Source organism: Canis lupus, chromosome 7 (genome assembly GCF_003254725.2).
Source record: "Canis lupus dingo isolate Sandy chromosome 7, ASM325472v2, whole genome shotgun sequence".
Lineage (NCBI taxonomy): Eukaryota > Metazoa > Chordata > Mammalia > Carnivora > Canidae > Canis > Canis lupus.
This window is the reverse complement of record NC_064249.1, coordinates 13,130,937-13,157,537: the sequence shown is the minus strand read 5'-3', so window position 1 is coordinate 13,157,537 and position 26,601 is coordinate 13,130,937. Positions and strand designations below refer to the sequence as shown.

Sequence of the window (26,601 nt, the reverse complement as noted above, 5' to 3'; positions counted from 1 at the left end):
TATGAACAAGGGCTAGATTGCAGATTGGGGACGTTTTTACCTTAAGTTCTGTCCTTTCCTTTCCTTTTCCTTTCTTTTTCCTTTCCCTTTCCTTTTCCTTTCATTTTCCTTTCCCTTTCCTTTCCTTTCCCTTTCCTTTTCCTTTTCCTTTGAGAGAGAGTGGAAGAGAGCACAAGTAAGCAGACCAGTAGGCAGAGGGAGCGGGAGAAGCAGGCTGACCACTGAGCAGGGAGCCCAATGTGGGGCTCCTGGGATCACGACCTGAGCTGAAGACAGACACTTAACTGACTGAGCCACCAAAGCACCCCATACTTTTAAGTTTTCTTAAGAAAATCTTTTTCCTGCTATAATATATTGTTTGCAATGAAGTAAAAGTAAATTATGCATGGAATTTGAGGTGGTTTTGAGATGATATGGTTTTAAATACTTTAACCATTTTAGAAAGAGAAAGATTTTGAAACCCTTCTTTGAGAACACACAAATAAAAAATCACTTCTCATTATGGGTTAATACACATGGTCCTTTCACCCCATTCTTCCTCCTTCGAAAGAATAGGAATACTGATAGTTAGCTAACATTTATTGAGTACTTGTAGTTTCCAGGCACTGATCGAAGTACTTTGCATTTGTATCTTATTTAATTCTTGTAATTTCTTGAGTTAGGCGCTCCAGTCATTCCCATTTTACAGAAAAGACAATTGAGGCCTAGAATTTAACTTTCTCAAATGTCCAAACATTAGTGGTGGAGAGGGATTTGAACTTAAGCAGTCTGATTCCAGAAACCTGTGCTTTTAACCACTCTACACAGTGCCTCCCAATAAGTTTCATATGATTTATTTAAGGTTGTAAATACCTTTCAAATTTCAAGCATAAATAAACTTAAAAAATTTTTTGAACTTGAATACCTTTAGGTAGGTATACTCTGTAGTTCATCTCAGTCCCATTATTATTGTCAGACATACTCTGCTGGCTTCCTGTCTTTCGTTTTACCTTTCCCTGAATTTCCTTCTAATTCTAAATAAATTATCCAGTGTTAAAAACAAACCGAATGTAAGACAGATCTATTATTACTACCTTACACATGTTCCTTTCCTTTTTTTTTTTTTTTTTTTTGACCATCAGGTTTCTGCAACAACTTGTGATATATAATCTGTTGCCTCCACTTCCCCTCTATCCATTTCTTAGGTTCCCCATTTCTGTTAGTAGTTTCAGCATATCTCAGTTACTTTATGCTTGGAAGCATGACATTTCTTTTCCTTGCCCTTCATGTCCCCTATTCTTCCTTAGGTACCTGGGAAACTCCAAATTACATATCTGATCTTGAAGACCTTGAAGATCTAGCTCAAAAGCCATTTTCCTTGGCTAGCAGACTTTATTGTTTTCTATCCACACTCTGTTGAACTTTATATATATTATATTAGTATGTATGACATTGTATTTTAATTCTTTTTATTAATTCTTTATTAGTCTCTTATCCCTGTTAGATCTTGAGAAACTAAAGAGTGAAGAATAAGTTTTAACTGGATTAAATTTTTGTCTGAAAGAAAATTTTGACTGAATTTTTGACTAAATTTTTGACTGAATTTTTGTCTCTCCTGTTCCTCTAGCATCAGCATAAGGCTTGGCACATAATTGGCGTTCTAAATACTTAAATTTAAAAATCTTGGATTTGGGGGCACCTGGATGGCTCAGTGGTTGAGCATCTGCCTTCGGCTCAGGTTGTGATCCCAGGATCCAGGATCGAGTCCCACATTGGGCTCCCTGTGGGGAGCTGCTTCTCCCTCTGCCTTTGTATCTGCCTCTCTCTGCGTATCTCTCATGAATAAATAAATAAACTCTTAAATAAATAAATAAAATTTTAAAAAATCTTGGATTTTTCTCAGCAGTATCTTTTATATTTATAACCTCCTTTGTGTTCCCATTACTACCAGCTTAGTTTGAGTCCTGATATTTCGTGGCATAGAATATATGCATTGGTTTTCCTTCATTCCATTTTCATAGCAGTCCCTCAAAATGAAAGACTGTACAAAGTAACTTCCAACCAGACCTTGCATGACATGCTTTTCTGTTCTCTTATTACTCTGGTTACCCTCCTCCAGATGATTCTTTTGAATTTAATTGGTAGACCTCACATTTATCCATACTAGTTTGCAGCCTGTCTAAATAACTTTGAATCATAATTTGATAATTTTTTGGGTTAGCCATGCCTCCTAGCTTTCTGTCATCTGCAAATTTGATAAGCATATCTTTAGTCATCATCCAAAAATTATGGACAAGACCAAGGACAGAATTTCATGTTATTTTTCTTTCTTTTTTTTTTTAATTTTTATTTATTTATGATAGTCACAGAGAGAGAGAGGCACAGAGACACAGGCAGAGGGAGAAGCAGGCTCCATGCATCCCCCGCCCTTCTCCCCTTCTACCACCCCTAGTTCGTTTCCCAGAGTTAGCAGTCTTTACGTTCTGTCTCCCTTTCTGATATTTCCCACACATTTCTTCTCCCTTCCCTTATATTCCCTTTCACTATTATTTATATTCCCCACATGAGTGAGAACATATAATGTTTGTCCTTCTCCGACTGACTTACTTCACTCAGCATAATACCCTCCAGTTCCATCCACGCTGAAGCAAATGGTGGGTATTTGTCATTTCTAATAGCTGAGTAATATTCCATTGTATACATAAACTACATCTTCTTTATCCACTCATCTTTCGATGGACACCGAGGCTCCTTCCACAGTTTGGTTACTGTGGACATTGCTGCTATAAACATCGGGATGCAGGGATCCCGGCGTTTCATTGCATCTGTATCTTTGGGGTAAATCCCCAACAGTGCAATTGCTGGGTCGTAGGGCAGGTCTATTTTTAACTCTTTGAGGAACCTCCACACAGTTTTCCAGAGTGGCTGCACCAGTTCACATTCCCACCAATAGTGTAAGAGGGTTCCCTTTTTTCCGCATCCTCTCCAACATTTGTGGTTTCCTGCCTTGTTAATTTGCCCCATTCTCACTGGTGTGAGGTGGTATCTCATTGTGGTTTTGATTTGTATTTCCCTGATGGCAAGTGATGCAGAGCATTTTCTCATGTGCGTGTTGGCCATGTCTCTGTCTTCCTCTGTGAGATTTCTGTTCATGTATTTTGCCTATTTCATGATTGGATTGTTGTTTCTTGGGTGTTGACTTCAACCTAGCTCTTTCTATACTCGATAGGTCTTCTAAGCACAACATCTCCAAAGAAACGAGAGCTTTAAATGATACACTGGACCAGATGGATTTCACAGATATCTACAGAACTTTACATCCAAACTCAACTGAATACACATTCTTCTCAAGTGCACATGGAACTTTCTCCAGAATAGACCACATACTGGGTCACAAATCAGGTCTGAACCGATACCAAAAGATTGGGATCGTCCCCTGCATATTCTCAGACCATAATGCCTTGAAATTAGAACTAAATCACAAGAAGTTTGGAAGGACCTCAAACACGTGGAGGTCAAGGACCATCCTGCTAAAAGATGAAAGGGTCAACCAGGAAATTAAGGAAGAATTAAAAAGATTCATGGAAACTAATGAGAATGAAGATAAAACCGTTCAAAATCTTTGGGATGCAGCAAAAGCAGTCCTAAGGGGGAAATACACCGCAATACAAGCATCCATCCAAAAACTGGAAAGAACTCAAATACAGAAGCTAACCTTACACATAAAGGAGCTAGAGAAAAAACAGCAAATAGATCCTACACCCAGAAGAAGAGAGTTAATAAAGATTCGAGCAGAACTCAACGAAATCGAGACCAGAAGAACTGTGGAACAGATCAACAGAACCAGGAGTTGGTTCTTTGAAAGAATTAATAAGATAGATAAACCATTAGCCAGCCTTATTAAAAAGAAGAGAGAGAAGACTCAAATTAATAAAATTATGAATGAGAAAGGAAAGATCACTACCAACACCAGGGAAATACAAACGATTTTAAAAACATATTATGAACAGCTATACGCCAATAAATTAGGCAATCTAGAAGAAATGGACGCATTCCTGGAAAGCCACAAACTACCAAAACTGGAACAGACTTAGAAATAGAGAAATAGACTACCTAAACAGGCCAATAACCAGGGAGGAAATTGAAGCAGTCATCAGAAACCTCCCAAGACACAAGAGTCCAGGGCCAGATGGCTTCCCAGGGGAATTCTATCAAACGTTTAAAGAAGAAACCATACCTATTCTTCTAAAGCTGTTCGGAAAGATAGAAAGAGATGGAGTACTTCCAAATTCGTTCTATGAGGCCAGCATCACCTTAATTCCAAAACCAGACAAAGACCCCACCAAAAAGGAGAATTACAGACCAATATCCTTGATGAACATGGATGCAAAAATTCTCAACAAGATACTGGCCAATAGGATCCAACAGTACATTAAGAAAATTATTCACCATGACCAAGTAGGATTTATCCCTGGGACACAAGGCTGGTTCAACACCCGTAAAACAATCAATGTGATTCATCATATCAGCAAGAGAAAAACCAAGAACCATATGATCCTCTCATTAGATGCAGAGAAAGCATTTGACAAAATACAGCATCCATTTCTGATCAAAACTCTTCAGAGTGTAGGGATAGAGGGAACATTCCTCAACATCTTAAAAGCCATCTACGAAAAGCCCACAGCAAATATCATTCTCAATGGGGAAGCACTGGGAGCCTTTCCCCTAAGATCAGGAACAAGACAGGGATGTCCACTCTCACCACTGCTATTCAACATAGTACTGGAAGTCCTAGCCTCAGCAATCAGACAACAAAAAGACATTAAAGGCATTCAAATTGGCAAAGAAGAAGTCAAACTCTCCCTCTTCGCCGATGACATGATACTCTACATAGAAAACCCAAAAGTCTCCACCCCAAGATTGCTAGAACTCATACAGCAATTTGGTAGCGTGGCAGGATACAAAATCAATGCCCAGAAATCAGTGGCATTTCTATACACTAACAAGGAGACTGAAGAAAGAGAAATTAAGGAGTCAATCCCATTTCCAATTGCACCCAAAAGCATAAGATACCTAGGAATAAACCTAACCAAAGATGTAAAGGATCTATACCCTCAAAACTATAGAACGCTTCTGAAAGAAATTGAGGAAGACACAAAGACATGGAAAAATATTCCATGCTCATGGATTGGCAGAATTAATATTGTGAAAATGTCAATGTTACCCAGGGCAATTTACACGTTTAATGCAATCCCTATCAAAATACCATGGACTTTCTTCAGAGAGTTAGAACAAATTATTTTAAGATTTGTGTGGAATCAGAAAAGACCCCGAATAGCCAGGGGAATTTTAAAAAAAGAGAACCTCATCTGGGGGCATCACAATGCCAGATTTCAGGTTGTACTACAAAGCTGTGGTCATCAAGACAGTGTGGTACTGGCACAAAAACAGACACATCGATCAATGGAACAGAATAGAAAACCCAGAAGTGGACCCTCAACTTTATGGTCAACTAATATTCGATAAAGGAGGAAAGACTATCCATTGGAAGAAAGACAGTCTCTTCAATAAATGGTGCTGGGAAAATTGGACATCCACATGCAGAAGAATGAAACTAGACCACTCTCTTTCACCATACACAAAGATAAACTCAAAATGGATGAAAGATCTAAATGTGAGACAAGATTACATCAAAATCCTAGAGAAGAACATAGGCAACACCCTTTTTGAACTCAGCCACAGTAACTTCTTGCAAGATACATCCATGAAGGCAAAAGAAACAAAAGCAAAAATGAACTATTGGGACTTCATCAAGATAAGAAGCTTTTGCACAGCAAAGGATACAGTCAACAAAACTAAAAGACAACCTACAGAATGGGAGAAGATATTTGCAAATGACATATCAGATAAAGGGCTAGTTTCCAAGATCTATGAGGACATATATCTTGATCATCTATTCATTAGTATATAAAGTACTCATTTTTCATAACTAAAAATTATTCCACTGTATGCATGTAGCATAATTTATATAGCGAGATACTTTTAAGAGCTTCCAAAAATCAAAGATTTAGAATAACAAAAGGCAAACATATAAGATGATTCAGCAAGTAATTTTCCACAAGATTTATTTTTGTGTCTCAGTGGCTTTTATCACAGTTTTAAGTTCAAACCCAGAACCTTCTAAAAACTAAATATATATAAAGTGAAATAGAGTGGAATTCTATAAACACAATGATTACAAAACAGATTTCCAAAGACTTTTTCTTTAAAAACAATCTCATATTTCAAAAAAAGGTGAGTTGGAAAGAACAAAAGTCCCTGTATATTTCATATACAAGGATATTTTAGGTTGATTAAATTAACTCAAATTCTGGGACTTATTTTAGATTAACATTCTATTTATTTACTCATGAGAGACACAGAGAGAGGCAGAGACAGGCAGAGGAGAAGCAGGCTCCCTGCAGGGAGCCCGACGTGGGACTCGATCCCGGGACTCCAGGATCAGGCCCTGGGCAGACGCTAAACCGCTGAGCCACTCAGGGATCCCTGGGACTTGATTTAAAAATGAAAAAGAAAAAACCGTATCATTTCTGCTTAACCTAAGAAATACATATCCACTGTAGATAATCAGCCAAATACAGAAGGAAAATGTCACCAATTATTCTACCATCCTAAACAAATCATTGTTATTAGCACTTTAATATATTACTTTCCAACCTTTTGTTATATTTTCTCAACATATTGTGAGAATTTTTGAGATTGTAAGCAAGGCTGTAAGATTTTTATATACCTATTACCTAGCTTACCATTAACTTTTTACTGTACCTTGGTTTATTATTTATTTATCCAACCTTCCAAGCTTTTTTATTTTTTTTAAAGATTTTATTTATTTATTTGAGAGAGAGACAGAGATAGTGACAGAGAGCACAAGCCAGAGTGCACAAGTGGGGAGGAGGGGAAAAAGCAGGCTCCCCACTGAGCAGGGAGCCTGATGTGAGGCTCCATCTCAGGACCCTAGGATCATGACCTGAGCCCAAGGCAGATGCTTACCCGACTGAGCCACCCAGGTACCTCCAATCTTCCAAACTTTCGTATTAGAGCTCAAATCATACTATATATAAAATTTTATATCCTTATTAGAATATGTCCATGTAAATAGGCTCAAACTACATTAAATTAAACTAAAAACATTAACAAATTTATATGGGAAGCAAGGGACATTCAACAAGTCATGGAATGCAGATTCTTTTTTATTTTTATTTTTTAAAGATTTTATTTATTTATTCATGAGAGAGAGAGAGAGAGAGAGAAGCAGAGACACAGACAAAGGGAGAAGCAGGCTCTACGCAGGCAGCCAAACGTGGGACTCAATCCTGGGTCTCCAGGATCACCCTGGGCTGAAGGCAGTGCTAAACCACTGAGCCACCCGGGCTGCCCAGATTCTTGTTTTTTAAATTCAAATTCAAGCTTGGGTACAGGGATGAAGCAAATTCAAGATGCTGGATGAGTTTTATTCACTATACCTCTTTTTCAACACTTCATGTTAAATAGGACAACAGAATCTTCAAAAAATAAAAAATTTGGGGATCCCTGGGTGGCGCAGCGGGTAGTGCCTGCCTTTGGCCCAGGGCGCAATCCTGGAGACCTGGGATCGAATCCCACATCGGGCTCCCGGTGCATGGAGCCTGCTTCTCCCTCTGCCTGTGTCTCTGCCTCTCTCTCTCTCTCTGTGTGACTGTCATTCATTCATTCATTCATTAATAAACAAACAAACAAATAAATAAGTAAATAAATAATTTGACCACACACACAGACTTTTAAGAGTTTAAGACATGGTTTTACTTACTTTGTGATGACTGCCAAGATTCTGGATATTGACTTGATAATATGGTGGTTTGATCTAAAAAAACAACAAAAATAGACATAGTACACTATAATGTATATTATACTTTTAAAATGCATATTTTTATAAGAGAACAATGTATAATCAAAGGAGCAAAAGTATTCCATAAAACTCCAGGGAATTCAACACTTGGGGGGCACAATTTATTTTTAAAAAGTTTCTAAAGAGTTATGTTGTACCTAAAAAATTAACTACTTAATTATCTCTTTTCCCTAATGACTTTCTAAAGAAAAAAATGTAAGACAGAACATAGCATGAGGTAAGGGAGATAATAAAAGCTTTGAGTTGGGGAACATTTTTAAAGTTCATAATGGATCTTCTTGAAATCTTTAATATCCATTTGCCTCAAACTTTCCCTGTAAGTGGTCAATACATTATATATTTTAGTCTACTCTTCTTTAAAAACTTGTTTTCATATAAAAATGGGAATCATAACTAAATCTGTTCAAAAGTGATCAGATTGTTACCTTGGAAGCAGAAGGATTTGACACATTCAGGGGTGGTAGCTAAATATTTTTGTTACCATATTCCTATTTCTAAAAAAATTTGAACATCCATCTCTAAAACGTATTATATACATGTACTACTGAAATATATTAACTGATGTGTTGCATTTATTATAAAACAAAAATAGACATCTTAAGTGGATGAAATAAAATATAGATATACATGAAATTCTAATATTTTCTAATATTTTCTTCCTGCATTGCAATGGATTTTTTGTTTTGTTTTGTTTTTATTTAAATTCCAGTTAGTCAACATACAGTACAATATTAGTTTCAGGGGTAGAATTAAGGTACTCAGTACTTCCATACAATCCCAAGTGTTCATCACAGCAAGTATACCCCTTAATCCCCATCACCTGTTTCACTCATTCCCACCCCCCCTTGCAACTAGCAGTTTGTTCTCTATAGTTAAGAGTCTGTTTCTTGGTTTGCGTCTCTCTTTCTCTCTCTCTTTTTTTCCCTTTTTATTGTTTCTTCTTGTACCTCTTCACTGATAATTAGTCCAGAAAATAATCTAGGAAGATTTGTATTCTTCTTAACATGCTCCTCTTTTTGTTCTTTAGAGTCTTCTTCTGCATGCAGGTGTGTGCTTCACTAAGAATTTAATAGAATTTTAGGGGCGCCTGGGTTGCTTAGTGGTTGAGCATCTGCCTTCAGCTCAGGTTGTGATCCCAGGGTCCTGGGACTGAGTCCTGCATCAGGCTCCTTGCAGGGAGCTTCCTTCTCCCTCTGCCTATGTCTCTGCCTCTCTCTGTATCTCTCACGGATAAATAAATAAAATCTTTTAAAAAAGAAAATTTATTAGAATTCTAAAGGGATCACAGAACCTGTGGTTTATGTAGTTTCAAAGAGCTATAAGCTGGTAGCAATGGCATTAAACTATTGGCCGTATGAATGGCTTAATCAGTCTCTCATTTTTAGAGCTTTGTGTATACATATACCAAAACTAATAAGAACACTTAATTTAAGTGTTTTCTACATGACAGGTACTTTCTAGGTGCTTGCACATGTGAATTAATTTAACCTCTTAAGAACCCAAATGAGGAAACTGAGGAACACCGAGGTTAAGTAATGGCCTGAAGGCACAAACCTAGTAGTAGAGGAGTGAAACCCAGCAATTCTGGCTCAAGAGCCCATGTTCTTAACCACTATGCTAAAATGGTGCATATCTTCTTTGGGATTTCTGTATCAAGAAAGAATGGGGGAAAATGAGGAAGGGTGCGAAATATAAAGAATACTCAATGCCCATAAACCAGCTTTGAGCTTATTTTTAAAATGGAATGATGAAGTAAAACAGGAATTATGGAAATTCTCAAAAAGTGGTGAGGCTAAAGTGGAGAATTACTCTTTCATAGAACTAAAATTTAAAATTATTCATAATTGACAGAGTTTACAAATTGGTTCAGCATCCTCTTAAGCCTCAATTGGTATTTTTTTTTTCTCTTCAGTCAACTCTTCCCTTTAATAAAACACAGATTCACATGAATAATCAAATGGTTATTACTAATCTGGGGTTAATCTGGACAATCCAAGGGTAAAAGCAATTATCTAGGTATATAAAAACTTCCTAAAAGCTAACTAACATTCCTAATAGTGTAATGAGTATAACTGCCAATGAGATCAGTTTCTCTAAGATTTTTAAATTTTTAAAAAAGATTTTATTTGAGAGAGAAAGAGTGAGCGTGCATATATGCATGCACATCAGTACACAAGGAGGGGGACAGGCAGAGGGAGAGGGACAAGTAGACTTTCTACTAAGGAAGGAACCCAACATGGGGCTCAATTCCAGGACCCTGGGATCATGACCTGAGCTAAAGTCAGACGCTTAACTGATTGAGCCACGCAGGTGCCCCTCTCTATAATTTTTTTTTCTATAATTTTTTTTAAAAAACTACAAATAACTCTCTTCTTTTAAGCCCCCAAAATATCTTATATTCCATACATAATCAAAGTAGGCTAAAGAGTGACTTGTTTAGATATTACATGGCATTACAGTACTAATCAGATGCACGTATGGAATCAGTAGTTTTAATAAATATTTTAAAAGTATACAGCTTTTTAAAAAGTCGTTATAAGGAAAATACTTTGCAGTATTTTAAAAAGCATATTCACAAAATACCTTTATATTTTAACTAAAAAGACAGCTCCTAAGATATAGTCATATGTATAAAAGCAAAGTTACCTGCAGAATCCAGAGAATCCCCGGATCTGACCTTATTAGTAGTAATATCACTGTCAGAGCTGTCTTGATCATCCTGTTCAGTTTCTCCTAAAAAGAAGTAAATAAGACACTAGTATATAGTCCATTCTAATTCTCTGAAGATCTAGATTAAAAAACAAGTAATTAAACATTAAAATGAAGCCTCTCTATCAGATATAGAATTGCTATTTATTATGTTTACTATTCTGGATCACAAATTTTCATATAAGCTAAAACTGAGCTTATTACTGTTCTCTGAAGCACATAATTCTATCTCAAGCAAATATTCAGAGTAGTATCTACAACATTATATCGAGGCTTTATTGTAGAGTTGAAGAGTAAACAAATGAGCGTTAAATAGCGGAAAAATTTTACCTTATGGAGGGAACTACATGTTGCATGTAAATTCAGACAAGACTAGTATATGCACACACATGTGCTTACATGTGTCCATCTGTGTTTTGGAAAGGAGGAGGTATACACACACCCATATATAAACATTTCAGTATGCAGGTCACCCTTAGATTATGGTGGGCTTTAAAAGGGACTAGATTTTATTGTGCTATTCATAGACTGATTATGAGAATTTGGAAAAAATGATTAATATCATAATCAAAGGCCAGAATATGCCAGAATTGTTTATTAGCTTTAACTAGTAACTAGTAACTCAGAAAAAAGATCCTTAAAATTCATAAAAAGGTTATCATCACTCACTCTATCCTATTTCACCTGCCCAATTATGAGTTCAGGCAGGCATGGATTTTTGTTTTTCTGAAGAAAAACACACTATTTTCTCTTCTCTCTGAAGTACCTGTCAAAATTGCTCATGTTAATGGGGAAAAAAAAAGATTTAGAATATTTTATTTTATTTTATTTTATTTAGAATATTTTAAAAGAAAATACCTCCTTCAGAAAAATTGACCTTCTGTTGGACACTGGTGGCTTCTAGAAAAGAAAAGCAGACATATCATACATAATATCAAAAGCTAAGGCTCAACCATAAACAAAAGCATGTAATTTAGGAAAGTGAACATAAAGACAGACTAAGCTTTTTTTCCTATTAAACCTTAAGAAATATATATTATTTCCCTTTAGGTTATTTCAGAAATAAGTCTGACATAAACTAGAATCAGGAAGAGTTTATTCTTCCTTCAGCCACAGATTCCATTTGTACTCTAAAACATGACCTGTTCACTGAGGGGGGCAATGGGATGAGCACTCGGTGTTCTGCTATATGTTGGCAAATTGAACTCCAATTAATACATACATACATACATACATAAAATCTGACCTGTTTGCAGAAAACATTAAATTCTGTTAACAAATATTCCAGTCTCTATAGGTTTGCTGTATTCTCATTCTATTTGCTAGATTCCTACACTCAAAGTCAAAGTCAAACTTGCCTTAGTACTATTCTCTCAAAATTTTTTCATGAATATTTCCATTCGTACAAAAAGGTATCACTCCCTTTTTTGGAGTTTTCTAAGCATACAACTATTATTGTACTTCTCTTTTGTACAGCAGTTTACTTTCTTCATTCCTATAATTAATCCCATAGCACACACAAGATGTTTCCTTATTAAGAATCAATGGTTACCTCTTAAGTCATTATCTTAATATCTTAATAGTTAAGCCCTTGATATTTGCACACTGCTAGTTTAAAAAAAAAAATCTTCATGTCTGCCATATGATTCCCATAACGTCACAAGGAATAGTCTCCTAGATAAGGCTCAGAGATACTAAGTGACTTTTCTAAGGGTACCAGAACAAGTGATAAAAAAAAAAAAAGATTTGAACACAGCTTCTTCTAATTTCTAGTCTACTACTTATCTACTACTGCATAAGTGTTGTTTATAATGGCATATAGTCAGCAATGATAATTTTTTTTTTGATTGGAGCAATTTAAGATTCACAGCAAAATTGAGAAGGTAGATTTATGGTCCCTGCCTCACACATGCATAGCCTCCATTATCAACATCCCCACCAGAGTGGTATATTTGTTGGACAGTGGTATCACTGATGGACCTATATTTACACATTATCACTCAAAAACACTAATTTATATTATAGCTCACTCTTGGTGTTGCACATTCTGTGGGCTTAGACAAATGTATAATGACATGTATCCATGGTATCATATTTTCATTGCAGCTTTTTGTGTGAACATTAAATTTTCAACTCCTTTGGGTAAATATTAAGCAGTGTAATTGCTGGATTGTATGGTAAGAATGTGCTTAGTTTTGTACAAAATCATCCAACTGTTGTCAATGTGTTTGTACCATTTTATATTACAACTAGCAATGAATGAGTTCCTGTTATTCTACATTCTTGTTAGCATTTGGTGCTACCATTTTTCTGGATTTTGGCTATTCTAATAGGTGTGTAGTGGTATCTTGTTTTAAACTGCTCTTCCCTGATGATGTATAATGTAGAACATCTGTCATATGTTTATTTGCCATCTGTCTATCTGTTGTTGAGGTGTCTGTTAAGCCTTTGGTTCATTTTCAAATCAGATTTTATCATTGAATTCTAAGAGTTCTTTGTATATTTTGGATAATTGTCCTTTATTTGCTCTGTCTGTGGCTTGTGTTATTCTCTCATCGTCTTTTGCAGAGCAGAAGTTTATAACTTCAATGAAGTTCAGCTTACCAATTCTTTCACGGGTTGTGCTTTGTTTATACCTAAAGAGGTATCACCATACCCAAAGTCCTTTAGGTTTTCTCCCATTATCTTCCCAGAGTTTCCTAATTTTTAAAAAATTTATATTTAGGTCTGTGATACATTTTGAGTTAATTTTTGTAAAGGGTTGAAGATCTGTCTCTAGATTCACTTGTTGCATGTAGATCCACTTGTTCTAGTGCCATTTAAGACTATTTTTGCCTCCATTGTATTGCCTTTGCTCCTTTGTCAAGTATCAGTTGACCACACATGGGTCTATTTATGGGTTCTGTATTATATTCTATTGATCAATTGGTCTATTCTTTTACCCATACCACACTATCTCAATTATTGGAGCTTTATAGTAAGTCTTGAGGTTGAACCCTCCTACTTTGTTCTTCAATACTGTGTTGGCTATTCTGGGTCTTTCAATCCTCTATATAAACTTAAATTTTTCACTATCCACAAGATAAGTTATTGGGATCTTGATTGGAAATGCACTGTATCTATACATTAAGTTGACAAGAACTGACATCTTGACAATAATCTTCATATCCATTAATGTGGAATAGCTCTCCATTTTTTTTTTTTTTTTAGTAAATTCTTTTACTTCATCAGTTTTGTAGTTTTTCTTATATACATCTTGTACATATCTTCTTAGATTCATACTTAAGTATTTTACTCCCAGGGCAGGGGATGCTTTGTAAATTGTATTGTTTTTAATTTCAAAATTTTCTTGTTCATTGCTATTATGTAGGACAATGATTAACTTTGGTATATTAACCTTGCATCCTTTGATCTTGCTATAATTGTTAGTTTCTATTTTTTGTCCATTCTGTTCGATTTTCTACATTGATAATCATGTTACCAGTGAAAAACGACAGTTTTATTTCTTCCTTCCCAATCTGTATACCTTTGGTTTCCTTTTGTCTTAACTGCATTAGTTAGAATTTCCTGCACAATGTTGATAAGGAGTGGTAAGCAGGGACTTCTAAGTCTAAATATGCATTTAGGTTCCTTCAGATCTTTTCATGGCTTGATAGCTTATTTCTTTTTAGCACTGATACTAATACAGAAGCTTCCAGTTTCTCACCATTATGTTAGGTGTAAGATTTTTTGTAGCATTTTAAAGTTAAGGATGATCCCCTCAAAAAAAAAAAAAAAAAAAAGGATGATCCCCTCTATTCCTAGTATACTGAGAGCTTTTATCATGAATGGGAGTTGGATTCTATCAATGCTTTTTCTGCATCTATCAATATGATCATGTGATTTTTCTTTTTTAGTCTGTTGATGATAAATTTTCAAATGTTGAACCAGCTTTGCATACTAGGGACAAATCCTACTTGGCTGTAGTGTGTGTTTTAAGATTTTTTTTTTTTTTAATTCAAGTAATCTCTACACCCAATTTGGAGCTAGAATTCACAACCTCCAGATTAAGGGTTGCATGCTCTACTGACTGAACCAGCCAGGTGCCCCTAATTTGGATTCATTTTGCTAATATCTTGTGGAAGATCATTCCCGCTGTGTTCATGAGATATTGATCTGTAGTTTTGTTTTCTTGTATTTGTCTGCTTTAGGTATTAGGGGAATGCTGGCCTCACAGAATGAGTTAGGAACTATTTCCTCTGCTTCTATCTGTAGTAATTTGTGTCTTTTTTAGTTTCTTTTTTCCTTAGTCAGCCTGGCTAAAGGCTTTATCCTTTGAAAGATAATTTTGCAAAATAGAGAATCCCAGCTTTTTTTCTCTCAACATTTAAAATAATTTACTCCATCTCTTCTTGCTTATATGGTTTCTAAAGAGAAGATGAATGTAATTCTTATCTTTGTTCCTTTATAGGTAAGGTGTTTTCTTCCTCTAGCTTCTTTTAGGTTTTCTGTATCTCTGATTTTCTGTAGTTTGAAAAGGGTAAATACTAAGGTGGGTTTTTGTTGTTGTTTTTGCATTTATTCTGCTTGGTGTTTTCTGAGCTTCCTGAATCTGTGATTTGGTGTGAACATTAACTTGGGGGAACTCTTAGTCATTATTGTTTCACATATTTCTTCTATTCTTTTTCTTCTTCTGGCACTCCCATTTAAGTGTATGTCACACATTTTATAGTGGTATACTTGGATGCTGTTTTTTTCAGTCCTAGTTTCCTCTGCGTTTTGGTTGAGAATTCTACTTTTTACAATTAAGATATAATGGACACATAATATTGTGTAAGTTTGTATATTACATGTTGACTTGATACACTTATATACCATCTTTACCACAACAGCATTAGAGTTAACATCTCTGTCACATATTACCATTTATTTTAATATTCTATCAGTATGCCCCCTAGCACAGAAATTTTTTTCTCAGCCATGTCCAATCTAGTATGTCAGTGTTTTTTTTTTTTTTTTTTAATCTTTATCTCTACTATTTGATTCTTAGGATTTCTATTTGTTTACATTGTCAATCTGTGTATGCTGTCTAGGGGAGGGAAAGGGCTCCACAGTCCTGTAATTCTTTCAATGTGTTTATGTCTCTGAACTGTGAACTTCACAAGTGGTTTTCAATATTTTTCTTTCCTCCTTAGGTGAGACAGGTTGTCTAGAGTGGCATGGAGTAGGGTATTTTCCTTCTCCCAAGTCAGTTGGGCTCTGATGATAATTCAGTAGGTCAGGCTCTGGTTAACTAGACTACCCTGAAGGCAAGCCTTGTTAAGAACAGAGTGCTCTGGCATATTTAAAAATGATTCCTTTCCCCCCTTCTCCTCTCCAAAGCATGATTTGGTCAAGCTCCTAGAGGTAAATCTCACAGTATAGTAGGGACTCTGTGACAACTGGGTTCCCTAGGCATTTTTAACTCTAACTTCTCCGCACTGAGCATCCTGCAATTCATAAGTTACAGTTCAGGTTCTCCCACATAGAACTGGTTCCTGCAGAGGTCTCACTGAGCCTTTGCTCTTGGGAAACCATGATAACCTGTATTTGTCTCTCTACTCTAGGAGGCAGGGGTTTGTCTTGTGTTCTCTCCTTTCTCACATATCCAAAAAGTTTTTGATGTGGACGGGAGGGAAACCAGAAATCTCAATAATTTTTAAAATAAATTGATGAAGAAAAGGAAGAAGGCTGAACTCTTCTGAGGTTCCAATAATTTCTAAGTATAACTCATTTAAAACAGCAGCTTTGCTAAAGTTACATTTATAGTGGGCATTACATTTTATATAATTTAAAAATTACTTGGTATACCAAAATTTAAAGCTGAATTGATTTTAGAATCTGTATATTCCTTCATTGAGTTACCAGCAAAAAAATGAATAGTGCAGTTATCTCTCCCTTTTAGATCCTAATTTATTTCCGGATACTTTTTAAACTCCAGGTCAATTTGTTCAGAGACAATTCATCTAATAATTAATCCCTCATATACAAGTTGCTTAAAGTTCAGTTTCCTTTGTTTATGTATGTGTTATCTAATTAGCTTGGGGGAGAATTTAAGAATTATTTTTTTCATCAACTTACACAAGGGAGCTCCCCATTTATTTTTTATACACTTATTAAGTATTCAATAAATCATGGATTTTATCTATTTTTGAACACTTTTAAAAACTTTGATTCTAATCTTTAAAGGTCCTTTCTTTAGAGTTTTATGTTTCTAACAATATTTATCAATATATTCAAGACAAGAATAATGTGAAACAAGGTTTGATAGTATCACTAATATCATTGTGCTTCATTCATAATACAATGATATCTTATGGATTGGATGTTCTAAATAAAAATAAATCCCATAGGATTATTTGATTTGATGATAACCATCATCATGTCAGTCTACCCATTGTCTTGCCTATATTCACATTTTTTTAAACATGGTTTTCATTTTAGGTCAAGAATTCCAACTCTACTATTAGAATGTCATCCTAAAGTCATTTAGCATAAGATATCTCAGAGTTAGAGATAGCTAATTAGAGACTGTTGACTCTAATGCAAAGGAGTTTCTCATATTATACAAACTCTGAAGATGTCTATTACAAGACATTTACAAGTATTTGCAAATCTCTTTCCCCATTCTGCTTGCTACTCATTCTTCAAAACTCAAGTCAAATGCCATTTCCTCCATGAAAACTTCCCAACCTCTCCTGCAGAGTAGGGCACTTCTCCAGGCTATCACATACACATACCACCATTTTAACACAACATTACAATAATTTTTCTAACTTTTCTATTAGATGTGCTGTAAGAGCTAGAAAAAAAATGTTATGGATCTTTATGGTTCTAAGCATTTAGGACAGTCACTGATTTCATATATATATATGTATAGTTGATGTATATATATAAAGTTGTTAAAAATAAAGGTGTATCTATCTAACAAACGAATAGATTTTGCTATCACAGAATAAAAACTCTTAAGTTAGGGCTTTTGTTAATATTTCTCATACCATGACAACATTACTTAACTCAAGAAAATAGTGTGGAATCAGTGTTTAGTAATTAGGTTTCATGCAAGGTTTTAAACATTCCATTCTCATCCTTTTAACCTAAGCTGCAAAGAATATATATTTAAATACAATCTGATGATGAATCAGCAGCATCTAGGATGATATGAAAGTTTTAATTTCACTTCCCTCTTTTGTATTCATCTTCTTTTATATCCTTTAAATTAAACTCCTTGGCTTCTATATGTAGATGGCTAAAACACTTATTTTTTTTTAAGGTATTATTATTCCCTATGCTCATACAGAAGCTTTAGGAAATTAAACTTTTGTTTGGAGCAGTAAATCTTTAATTAAAAAAATTAAAATATTATAAAAGTTGTGGCAAAGCAGGGAGAATAGGCTGGGTAAGATGTACTTAGAGTACATCTGCCCAAAGCTGGGGATGTCCTGGTTAAGAGGGGTAGAGCCTGGGCCTCAGGCTGGCAGCTTCACCATCCAAGGGTCCTCAGGACTCACCACGCCCCTGCACTGGTGTCCCCCAGATTCACTGTGAGAACATGGCATCAATCAGTCCAGACATACTGGCCGCTGACTTTACCTATTACCTGGTTCACAAAAGGATGCCATTCCGACAGGATCACAAGAGCTCCAAGAAAGCCGTGTTCATGGCCAAGACCAAAGAGGTCACTCTCAACCAGCTGTTGCTGATGGAGCTATAGACCATCAGCCCCCTGGTCTTAGGTGACATGAGCTGCCTGTGGTACTATGTAGAGCTGCCTAGAGTGGTATGGCAGGCTCCAGTGTTGACTAGCAGATCAGCCAGGTGCAAGCAGTGCTGCAGGCCCAGCAGGCCTAGAGTCTTTCCCACCCCATTTCCAAATAAAGTGGGTCCAAGAGGAATAAAAAGAATATAAAAGCTGTGGCATTTAGTAGACAGATGGCAATAATTAAAGGAGCTGCTGAGGAGGTACTACTTTCCCAATAATCTCAACCAATTAGGAAAAGGTACTTTCAGAAGTCCTATGCATTTGCTGTAAGAACAGATCACCTACAACTATCTCTTCTAGTGAAACAAACCACTAAGTGTACCCCTTTCTTTTGCTTGGCCACAGTTTTTAAGGAAAATACAAAGTTCCAGGTCTCTAATACAAATTATTAGAGAATTTCTATTCCTAGAGACTTAGTGAATGTGTTGGTGTGAGAAGTGAAGGATATTCAAGGAAATAAAACTTTGCTTATTTTGTGTTTTGCCTATTGACAAATATAGGAAAATTTCATAAGTGAGGCTCTCATGCTTTCTCAGAGAAGATGAGAGAATATAAGAGTCGTTATGTCTCCATGACAGTCTCCAGGGACAGTCTTCTTGTGCTATCCATACAGGTACAAGATGTGTGTGTATATATATGTGTGTGTGTGTGTGTGTGTGTGTGTGTATATATATATATATGTATATGTATATATGGAGTGCTACAATAAATCTATGTCCAGGCAAGTATGTAACTCTCTAAAATTTACTCTTAAAACAAACAAATGACACTTTGGGTGATTTGCTGTCTTTATTTCTGCCACCGTTATAAACCAGGGAGTGGTAAACTTTTTCCATAAAGGGTCAAATAGTAAATATTTGAGGCTTTGCAAGCCACATGGGGTCTCTTTTCTTAGTTCATGGGCTATACAAAAACAGGATTGCAGGGTCAGATTTTACTCAGAGGCTGATCCCCTGTATAGACACCTTTAGGATTATTAAATGCCAATCATGCTTTTGAGGACAGAGTCAGAATGGGGCAGCAGGAAGGAGAGTATAAAGAACAGCTGGAGATTATTAGCAGTATTCAAGCTCATAAATAGCCATTTTTAATACTCTAATAGGTACTAACATTACTATGAAAAAGAATCAGAGAATGCCATTTTCTATTAACCCTGTAGAATTTTTTTTTAAACCAGAAGGCAGTTTTTAAAAAGTTAGTTCTTATTATAAAGTACTTATAATTTCTAAACCTAGCATAGAAAGGAAAAAGTGCTAGATTATTTCAGCTCCAACTTCTCTTCCAATTAAGATACTATCACTCAAAAATTTTTGAAGTTTTTAAATAGAGAACTTGAAAAATTCTGGTGGCTATGAGTTACACATGAGTTGCGTGCTGTAAGGATCATTTTCAGTACCCAGACACTAAATCCTGAAGTCTCTAAGAAACAGCCTGAACTTAAATGAAAGATGAATTCAAAGAAGTTGCAATTCATTATTTAAAAAAAAAGGAAGCTTCCTTCCTTTTGAGTCATCTCTAAATATAGAAAAATACTGTAACTTAAAACCAAGTCCAACCACAATCAATGTAGGTTCACTTAAAGCCATGGATCTCGGTATCTCACATCCAACATGAGGCAAACACTGGAAACCATTTAAACCAGTTCAACAAATGTGGCAAAGGACACTGAACTTCCTAAGAAAAACATCTCGAATTCACTTTCTAAATTAAGAAAAAATGTGAATGTATAAGCTGATATCCCCTTTCCTCTCAGGAGTGTGAATTTAAAAAGTCTAATAAAAATTAAAATGCATTTGTTATTACACATACATATGTAAGTTTAAATAATATAACAAAAGACATAATTTCAGATAGAATAAAAAGCAGGGTGATTAAGAAAGATCATGGCCATAGGGACAGTGTCCCACAAGCTGAGATAATGAACAACATAATATTCTCAAGCCCATGACAGAATGTGTACATTTTTGATTCTGATAATCAAAATCCTCAAAAAGAACCTAAATGAATTAGAGAGAAACAAACCTAATTCACTCATTTTAGTATTTCCATTTGTTTTGTATGCCGAATCTGCAAGAGAGATAGCAAGAAAATGATTAGAGCTTAAAAGGAAATGCATTCATATGGTTTACCACAGGTTCTTCATCAAAACCTTAACAGATCTTTATCATTATAATACTTAAAAGAACAGTTATCCATTAAAAAAAAAAAAAACCCATTCTAATTCTTTCTTGAAGGAAAGGACTGAGTAGAAATCTAATGTGAAGATAAATAAGGTTCTTTTTCAGTTCCATGATAAAGCACCCTTATGGGCTAATATACCTGAAAATGAAGCAGAAGTAGATTGCTTGGAATAATTTTACTAGTTTTCATTCATAGTCACAAAATCAACTTAAGAGCAACATTTTTTAGAAGTTGTAGTCAAAAAGAAATGTAAATGATTTTGATCAATTTTATAGCCCTGAGCTATAAAGCCTCAGTCTTGATTTTTTTTAGTAGCATTATGCTGGGAAGAGTAAAAGGTCCCTGATCCTAGTTTTAAATCATCATGCTAACAAAAGGAATCATAGCAACATATAAGAACAACCTCTTGAAAAGAATGAAGAAGCCCTTTATACACGTATATGGAAAGATGTGTTTGTATGTTAAGTAAAAATAGAAACAGACAACAGGAAGGTGCAGAAAAGAGTGTTTATTGGGCTAACATTTGTGTTAAAAAGAAAGGAAAATATAATTTATACATGAATTTCCTTGTATCGCCATAGAATAGCTCTAAAAAATACCTAAGAAATTGAAAACATTGGTTGCCTCTGATGAGGACACTGAGTGGGTAAAGGATAAAGGGGCCAGGGAGACTTTCACTGCATTTTTATAACTTAAAAATTTTGAACCATATGAGTACATGTACTAATCTATTTAAAAATAGAATATATTTATGAAACAATTAAACCAATAGACAAAACAATCTCTTACCAGATCTTGGACTTCTTAGAGGGGGTCTACACAGGCTGATTACAGGATCTTCACTCACCACTAATACAGGAAAAGAAAACATTTTTAAAAATATGAAATGTCAAACATACTAAATTATACAATCATCTATTTATCCAACAAAGATTTTTTCTGAGCCTTTCATTATGTTAAGTATGGGAATATAACAGTGCCACAAAAAAATTTATGAACATGAGTGGAAAAATATGCAGTTTTCTCTAACAGACAATATTTATATAAAAAGAAAAGAATGCCAAATAAAACTTTTCTGAATTTCCCAATTAAGAACCAAAATTTGCACTGTAGCACCAACTCAATTATTTATTCCATTTGGGGCTTACTCTCACTACAGATTATTCCTGGCATATTTTAATTTGGGGGGTAATTTCCTGAGAGTTAATATAGTCCCTCCAACTATTTAATCTTGTATGTACTCAAGAAATGCAAACTCTAATTTTAAATAAAATGTTAACATTAGCCAAGATTTATTTTAGACTGTCTATGGTTCAATGGCATAGGGTTAATGGGGAAGCCAATACCATTATATAAAATGTTAACCTAGTAAACCAAAGTGTGTTTTCTCAAAGAGCTTCAAACAACATAAAGTCCAATATATATTTAAATTTGGATTATGTTTATTTCATTTGTCTCTATAAAAAAACCTTCTGTTTGCCTCTGTATAACTGTGAAAACCATTCTGAACTGGCTATCACTGGTCCCCTCCATTACATAAGCAGTCTTATGTTTGTTTTTATAAAACTGACTTAACCCCATGTCCCCTTTAAAGTATCTAGGTGAGAAAGTTTGAAGGGCCAGCCACTCATTTATTCAAAAAATACTTACTGAGCATGTTTCTATGCATCTTAAAAGAGATGTAGAAAAGCAATTAAATTGATTTTATGTAGCTCAAAAAAAGCAGAAGATCAACAAGAGAAAGTTATAGCAAAGTAGATTTTAGTTCATTAAATAATTTTTTAAAATTTTATTTAAATTCAATTTGCCAACATATACATAACACCCAATGCTCATCTCATCATGTGCCCTCCTTAATGCCTGGAGCAAATAAATTATTGTTGTTATCTCCAAAATAGAACAGATAGCGAGGGAATGATTTCCATTTCACTGAAAATGTCAAGCACTATAATGAGTGGATAACAAAAGGACACCCTGCACTGATGGAAACTTTGAGTAGATGACTTCCCTAAATCTTTCAGCTCTAAGGTTTTACAAAATATCTTAGTTGCTAGTGTTTCATGCATCAGGTATTTAGAACTTATAGAAATAGCTTTAAAAATAAATCTTGTACGTGTTCATAATTCCATCATTTCAACTGTCCTTGTTTCCTCTTCTGTATTCCCACCCTTTTTCAGGTTCAGTTAAAACCTAAAGCTCAACTTAATCTATACACACCAATTGCAATTTCAGTTCCATCTTTTAAGAAGCATTTTCTATATGCACCATGATGTACATAGCCTTATATTAGATACTTGAAGGAGACAGAGTACCAAACAGAGGTATTAAAGAATAAAATAGCAAGCACCCTTATTTTGTAGCAATCTTCGTCCCTTGTCTGCTTTTGCTCACCACTGCAACCCTAGCATCTAGCATGGGGACTGGCATAAAGTAGGTGCTCAATAAATATCTGGAGAATGAATGAATGCTCCAAAGAATCAAATGTTCAGCAGCCAAAGAGTCAAATGTTTGTGACAAAATAGTAGGCATTCAAAAATATGATTACTTACATAGATACCACATCTGTTAGAACAAAAATATTTCTTTAACTTAAGGAGAAGTGAATGAAATTCTCCTAATGTAATTTCATATTGTAAAATTAGCTTCATGATTTCCAGAAAGGAATGAATCTGATCACAGAACAGTTATGTAAATATACATGGACTGAACTGAATGAACAACCCAAAGGCTACTTTAATGTGAAAATATTTCAATTTTGGAACTTTGAACAAGAGTTCAAACTGTATCCCTCTTCTAAACTAATATAATCAACATTTACCATGACTTATAAAAACAGGATGACAAATGATGTAGTTGTCTTTACTAGGTTGTTTTACAAGGTGGCCCCTTGGTTTAAGTCTTTATTCTTTTTTAAGATTCATTTATTTATTTTAGAGAGAGAGAGAGAGAGCGCGCGCGCACATACATACAAGTGAGGGAAGGGGCAGAGAGAGAATCTTCAAGCAGACTCCCTGATGAGGAGGGAGCCCTACTCAGGGCTTGATCTCATTACCCAAGAGTCATCCAAGCTGAAACCAGGAGTTGGATGGTTAACCGACTGAACTACCTACACGTCCTGCTCTAGGGTGTTATTATTTTTTTTTTGTATATTTTTTTATTGGAGTTCAATTTGCCAACATATAGCATAACACCCAGTGCTCATCCTGTCAAATGTCCCCCTCAGTGCCCAGTCACCCAGTCACCCCAACCCCCCACCTACTTCCCCTTCCACTACCCCTTGTTCGTTTCCCAGAGTTAGGAGTCTCTCATGTTCTGTCACCCTCTCTGATATTTCCCACTCATTTTATCTCCTTAAGGAGTTATTCTTAAGAGCATCTTTGGACAAATTTCTCTCAGACCAATCAATGATCCTCTATATAATTATAGCAGTACTTTGAACACCACAGTTAAACTGAAAGTCTATGATTCTGTAAAGAGGAAGGGCCTATACTTAAACTTGTACTTAAAGCAGTCCGCCATCAAAGACTGACTCCTGGGTGCCTGGGTGGCTTGGCTGGTTGAACATCTGACTCTTGATTTTAGCTTGGGTCATGATCCTGGGATCGAGCCCTTCGTCAGGCTCCCCACTCAGCAGGGAGTCTGCTTGTCCCTCTCCCTCTGCCCCTCCCCCTTCTCTCTCTATAAATAAAGAAATAAAATCTTTTAAAAATACTCCATTATCATAATTCCTCTGCTAGACAGACATTACAAGCATTTATTCAATAATTTCTTTAACTCTTTCTCCTTTATTAAATGGCATGAGATGGGAGCATGCCAAGTACTAGATACAACATGATATTTTAAAACACTGAGTTCTTGGTATCCCAAATCTCTCAAAGACGCACCTATCCTTATTTCTAGTTCACAGGGAACTACTGATATATTCCAGATAATTTATGCATGGTTTTCATCAATCTACATTGGGTAATGTTTTGTCTTTTCCATTTCCAATTATAACATAAGTTTCTTGAGAAAAAGAAATGCTTTAATCAAAATTTGATTAACTTCACATTTCTTGTAATGTCCCATGAGGAGGGGAAAAAACCCTCACACCTGTATGTTTTCCTGTGTACAGTGATTTTGCATACACTGTATCATTTCTGCAGTGGCATTTTGGGTTAGGCAGGAGAAATCATATAAAGGCCTGAGGCTCAAGGTAGCTGGGTAACTCAACCAAAGTTCAGTGCTCTTTGCACAATATTATGTCCCCGTGTACCTCATTAGCAATTCTTAAATGTGAACCTCAAAAGAATGCTGAAGATATAGATCATACTTTTATAACAGTCTACAGGCTGGTCCTCAACAATCTTTATGTCAACTTACTTAACACCATAATTTTTATATATGTTTACTCTATATTTTAAAGAAGAAAAGTTTGCTTCTCTAGGTATAAGAGCTATATAATTAAATCTACTATAAATAAAAATCTCAAGAATATGGTTTTTCTAAATGGCTGGAAAAATCTAATTTCAGTATTTATTACTCAAAGCACTTTTCTAAGAGAGTTTATAATCTTAACACAGTAACACAGGCATTAAATATAAAGGGTGTATTTATTTGGAATTAAACTTGAATCTTATAAATTGAGAACAGAATAGGTCAAATTATAAAGCATAATCTTATTTTTAAAGATTTATTTGAGAGAGAAAGAGAGAGCACATGCACAGGAAGATAAGCAAAGAGAGATTCTCAAGCAGATGCCACACCGAGTGGAGAACCCAATACAGGGGTCGGTCCTAGGACCCTGAGATCATGACCTGAACAGTCTGATGCTAAACTGACTGAACTACCCAGGTGCCCCAAAGCATAATCTTATCAGAAGCAATGGATAAGGAAACAAGTCAAGATATGAGTTAAAAAAAAAAAAACAAAACAGTTAGCAATAGTCAGTTTCATAGCTACCATTATTTATGGTTGTGGGACTTCCCTAGCATCAAAAAAAAAAAAAGCAATTTGAAAATAAAGGAATGGATGCCTTGGTGGCTCAGTGGCTGGTTGAGCATCTGCGTGTGGTCCCAGTCTCGGGATCAAGTCCCACACTGGGCTCCTTGTGAGGAGTCTGCTTCTCCCTCCGCCTGTATCTCTGCCTCTTTCTGTGTATCTCTCATGAATAAATAAATGAAATCATAAATAAATGAGTTAATGGAACTGAAAACCAAAGGATAATAAGCATTAATAACTGAACTAAATCCTTTCTACTTTTCAAAATAGTTTAAACAATTTTAAAATGCAAGTAACTATCAATGTAGCCTACTTCTCTGTTACATTGATACTTAGATATGAATATTTTTACACTTTAACATCTCTGAAATTGGGATGCATCATACCATCTATGGCATATTACAGTTTAATTGGCAGCATTTCTTCCTTCTAGGTGTTATGTAAAACAATAATGGTGGATCTTACAACTGATGACATTTCAGATCTCATGAAACATTGACCATATCATCTCATGATTTGACTTTCCAGGTTACTTAATCCATTTTATTTTATTTTTAAGTAGGCACCATGACCCTGAGATCAAGAGTCTCATGCTGAGCCAGCCAGGCACCCCCCACTTAATCCATTTTAAATTGAAGGTAATGTGGCATGTTCATGTACACCACACTAATGAACTTCACTGAGTAGCTAATTATTATACAGGATAATGACAATGAGGTACTTGGGGAAAATGAAAAGGCTTTGGAGAAGAAAAACCTGGGTCTGAATTTTGGTTCCATCACATATAATGTAATGGTAAGGAAGAGTCTTAGCTTCTCTGAGCTCCAGGTTTCTCACCTATAAAATGGGTACATCTATCCTGCAGTGTTATGTGAATGAATTACCTTATACAAAGTGGCTGGTAATTCATAATTCATAGCTATCAAGTATTCACCCCATCTTTTCTTGACATATGCCTGTATGGCTTAATTCAATAAATAATCTATAGAAAAGATTCACTGGAAATCTGGGTAAGTTATGATTTGGG

General features: G+C 35.3%; 1 protein-coding gene across 3 annotated transcripts in view; it reads right to left on the bottom strand.

Annotated features, from left to right (window-relative positions):
* The window catches only part of TOR1AIP1 (torsin 1A interacting protein 1), a 48,111-nt gene that overhangs the window by 18,710 nt on the left and 2,800 nt on the right, over positions 1-26,601 (bottom strand). For 2 of the 3 annotated variants that reach the window (XM_035719012.2, XM_049112105.1), the window contains exons 3-7: positions 21,384-21,443; positions 20,436-20,480; positions 11,492-11,533; positions 10,571-10,657; positions 7,826-7,879 (exon numbers count right to left, since the gene is read on the bottom strand). In XM_035719012.2, coding sequence (XP_035574905.1) covers positions 7,826-7,879; positions 10,571-10,657; positions 11,492-11,533; positions 20,436-20,480; positions 21,384-21,443 — 288 coding nt within the window. The remainder of the gene's footprint in view (positions 1-7,825; positions 7,880-10,570; positions 10,658-11,491; positions 11,534-20,435; positions 20,481-21,383; positions 21,444-26,601) is intronic. The other variant, XM_025429933.3, reaches the window with a different exon arrangement.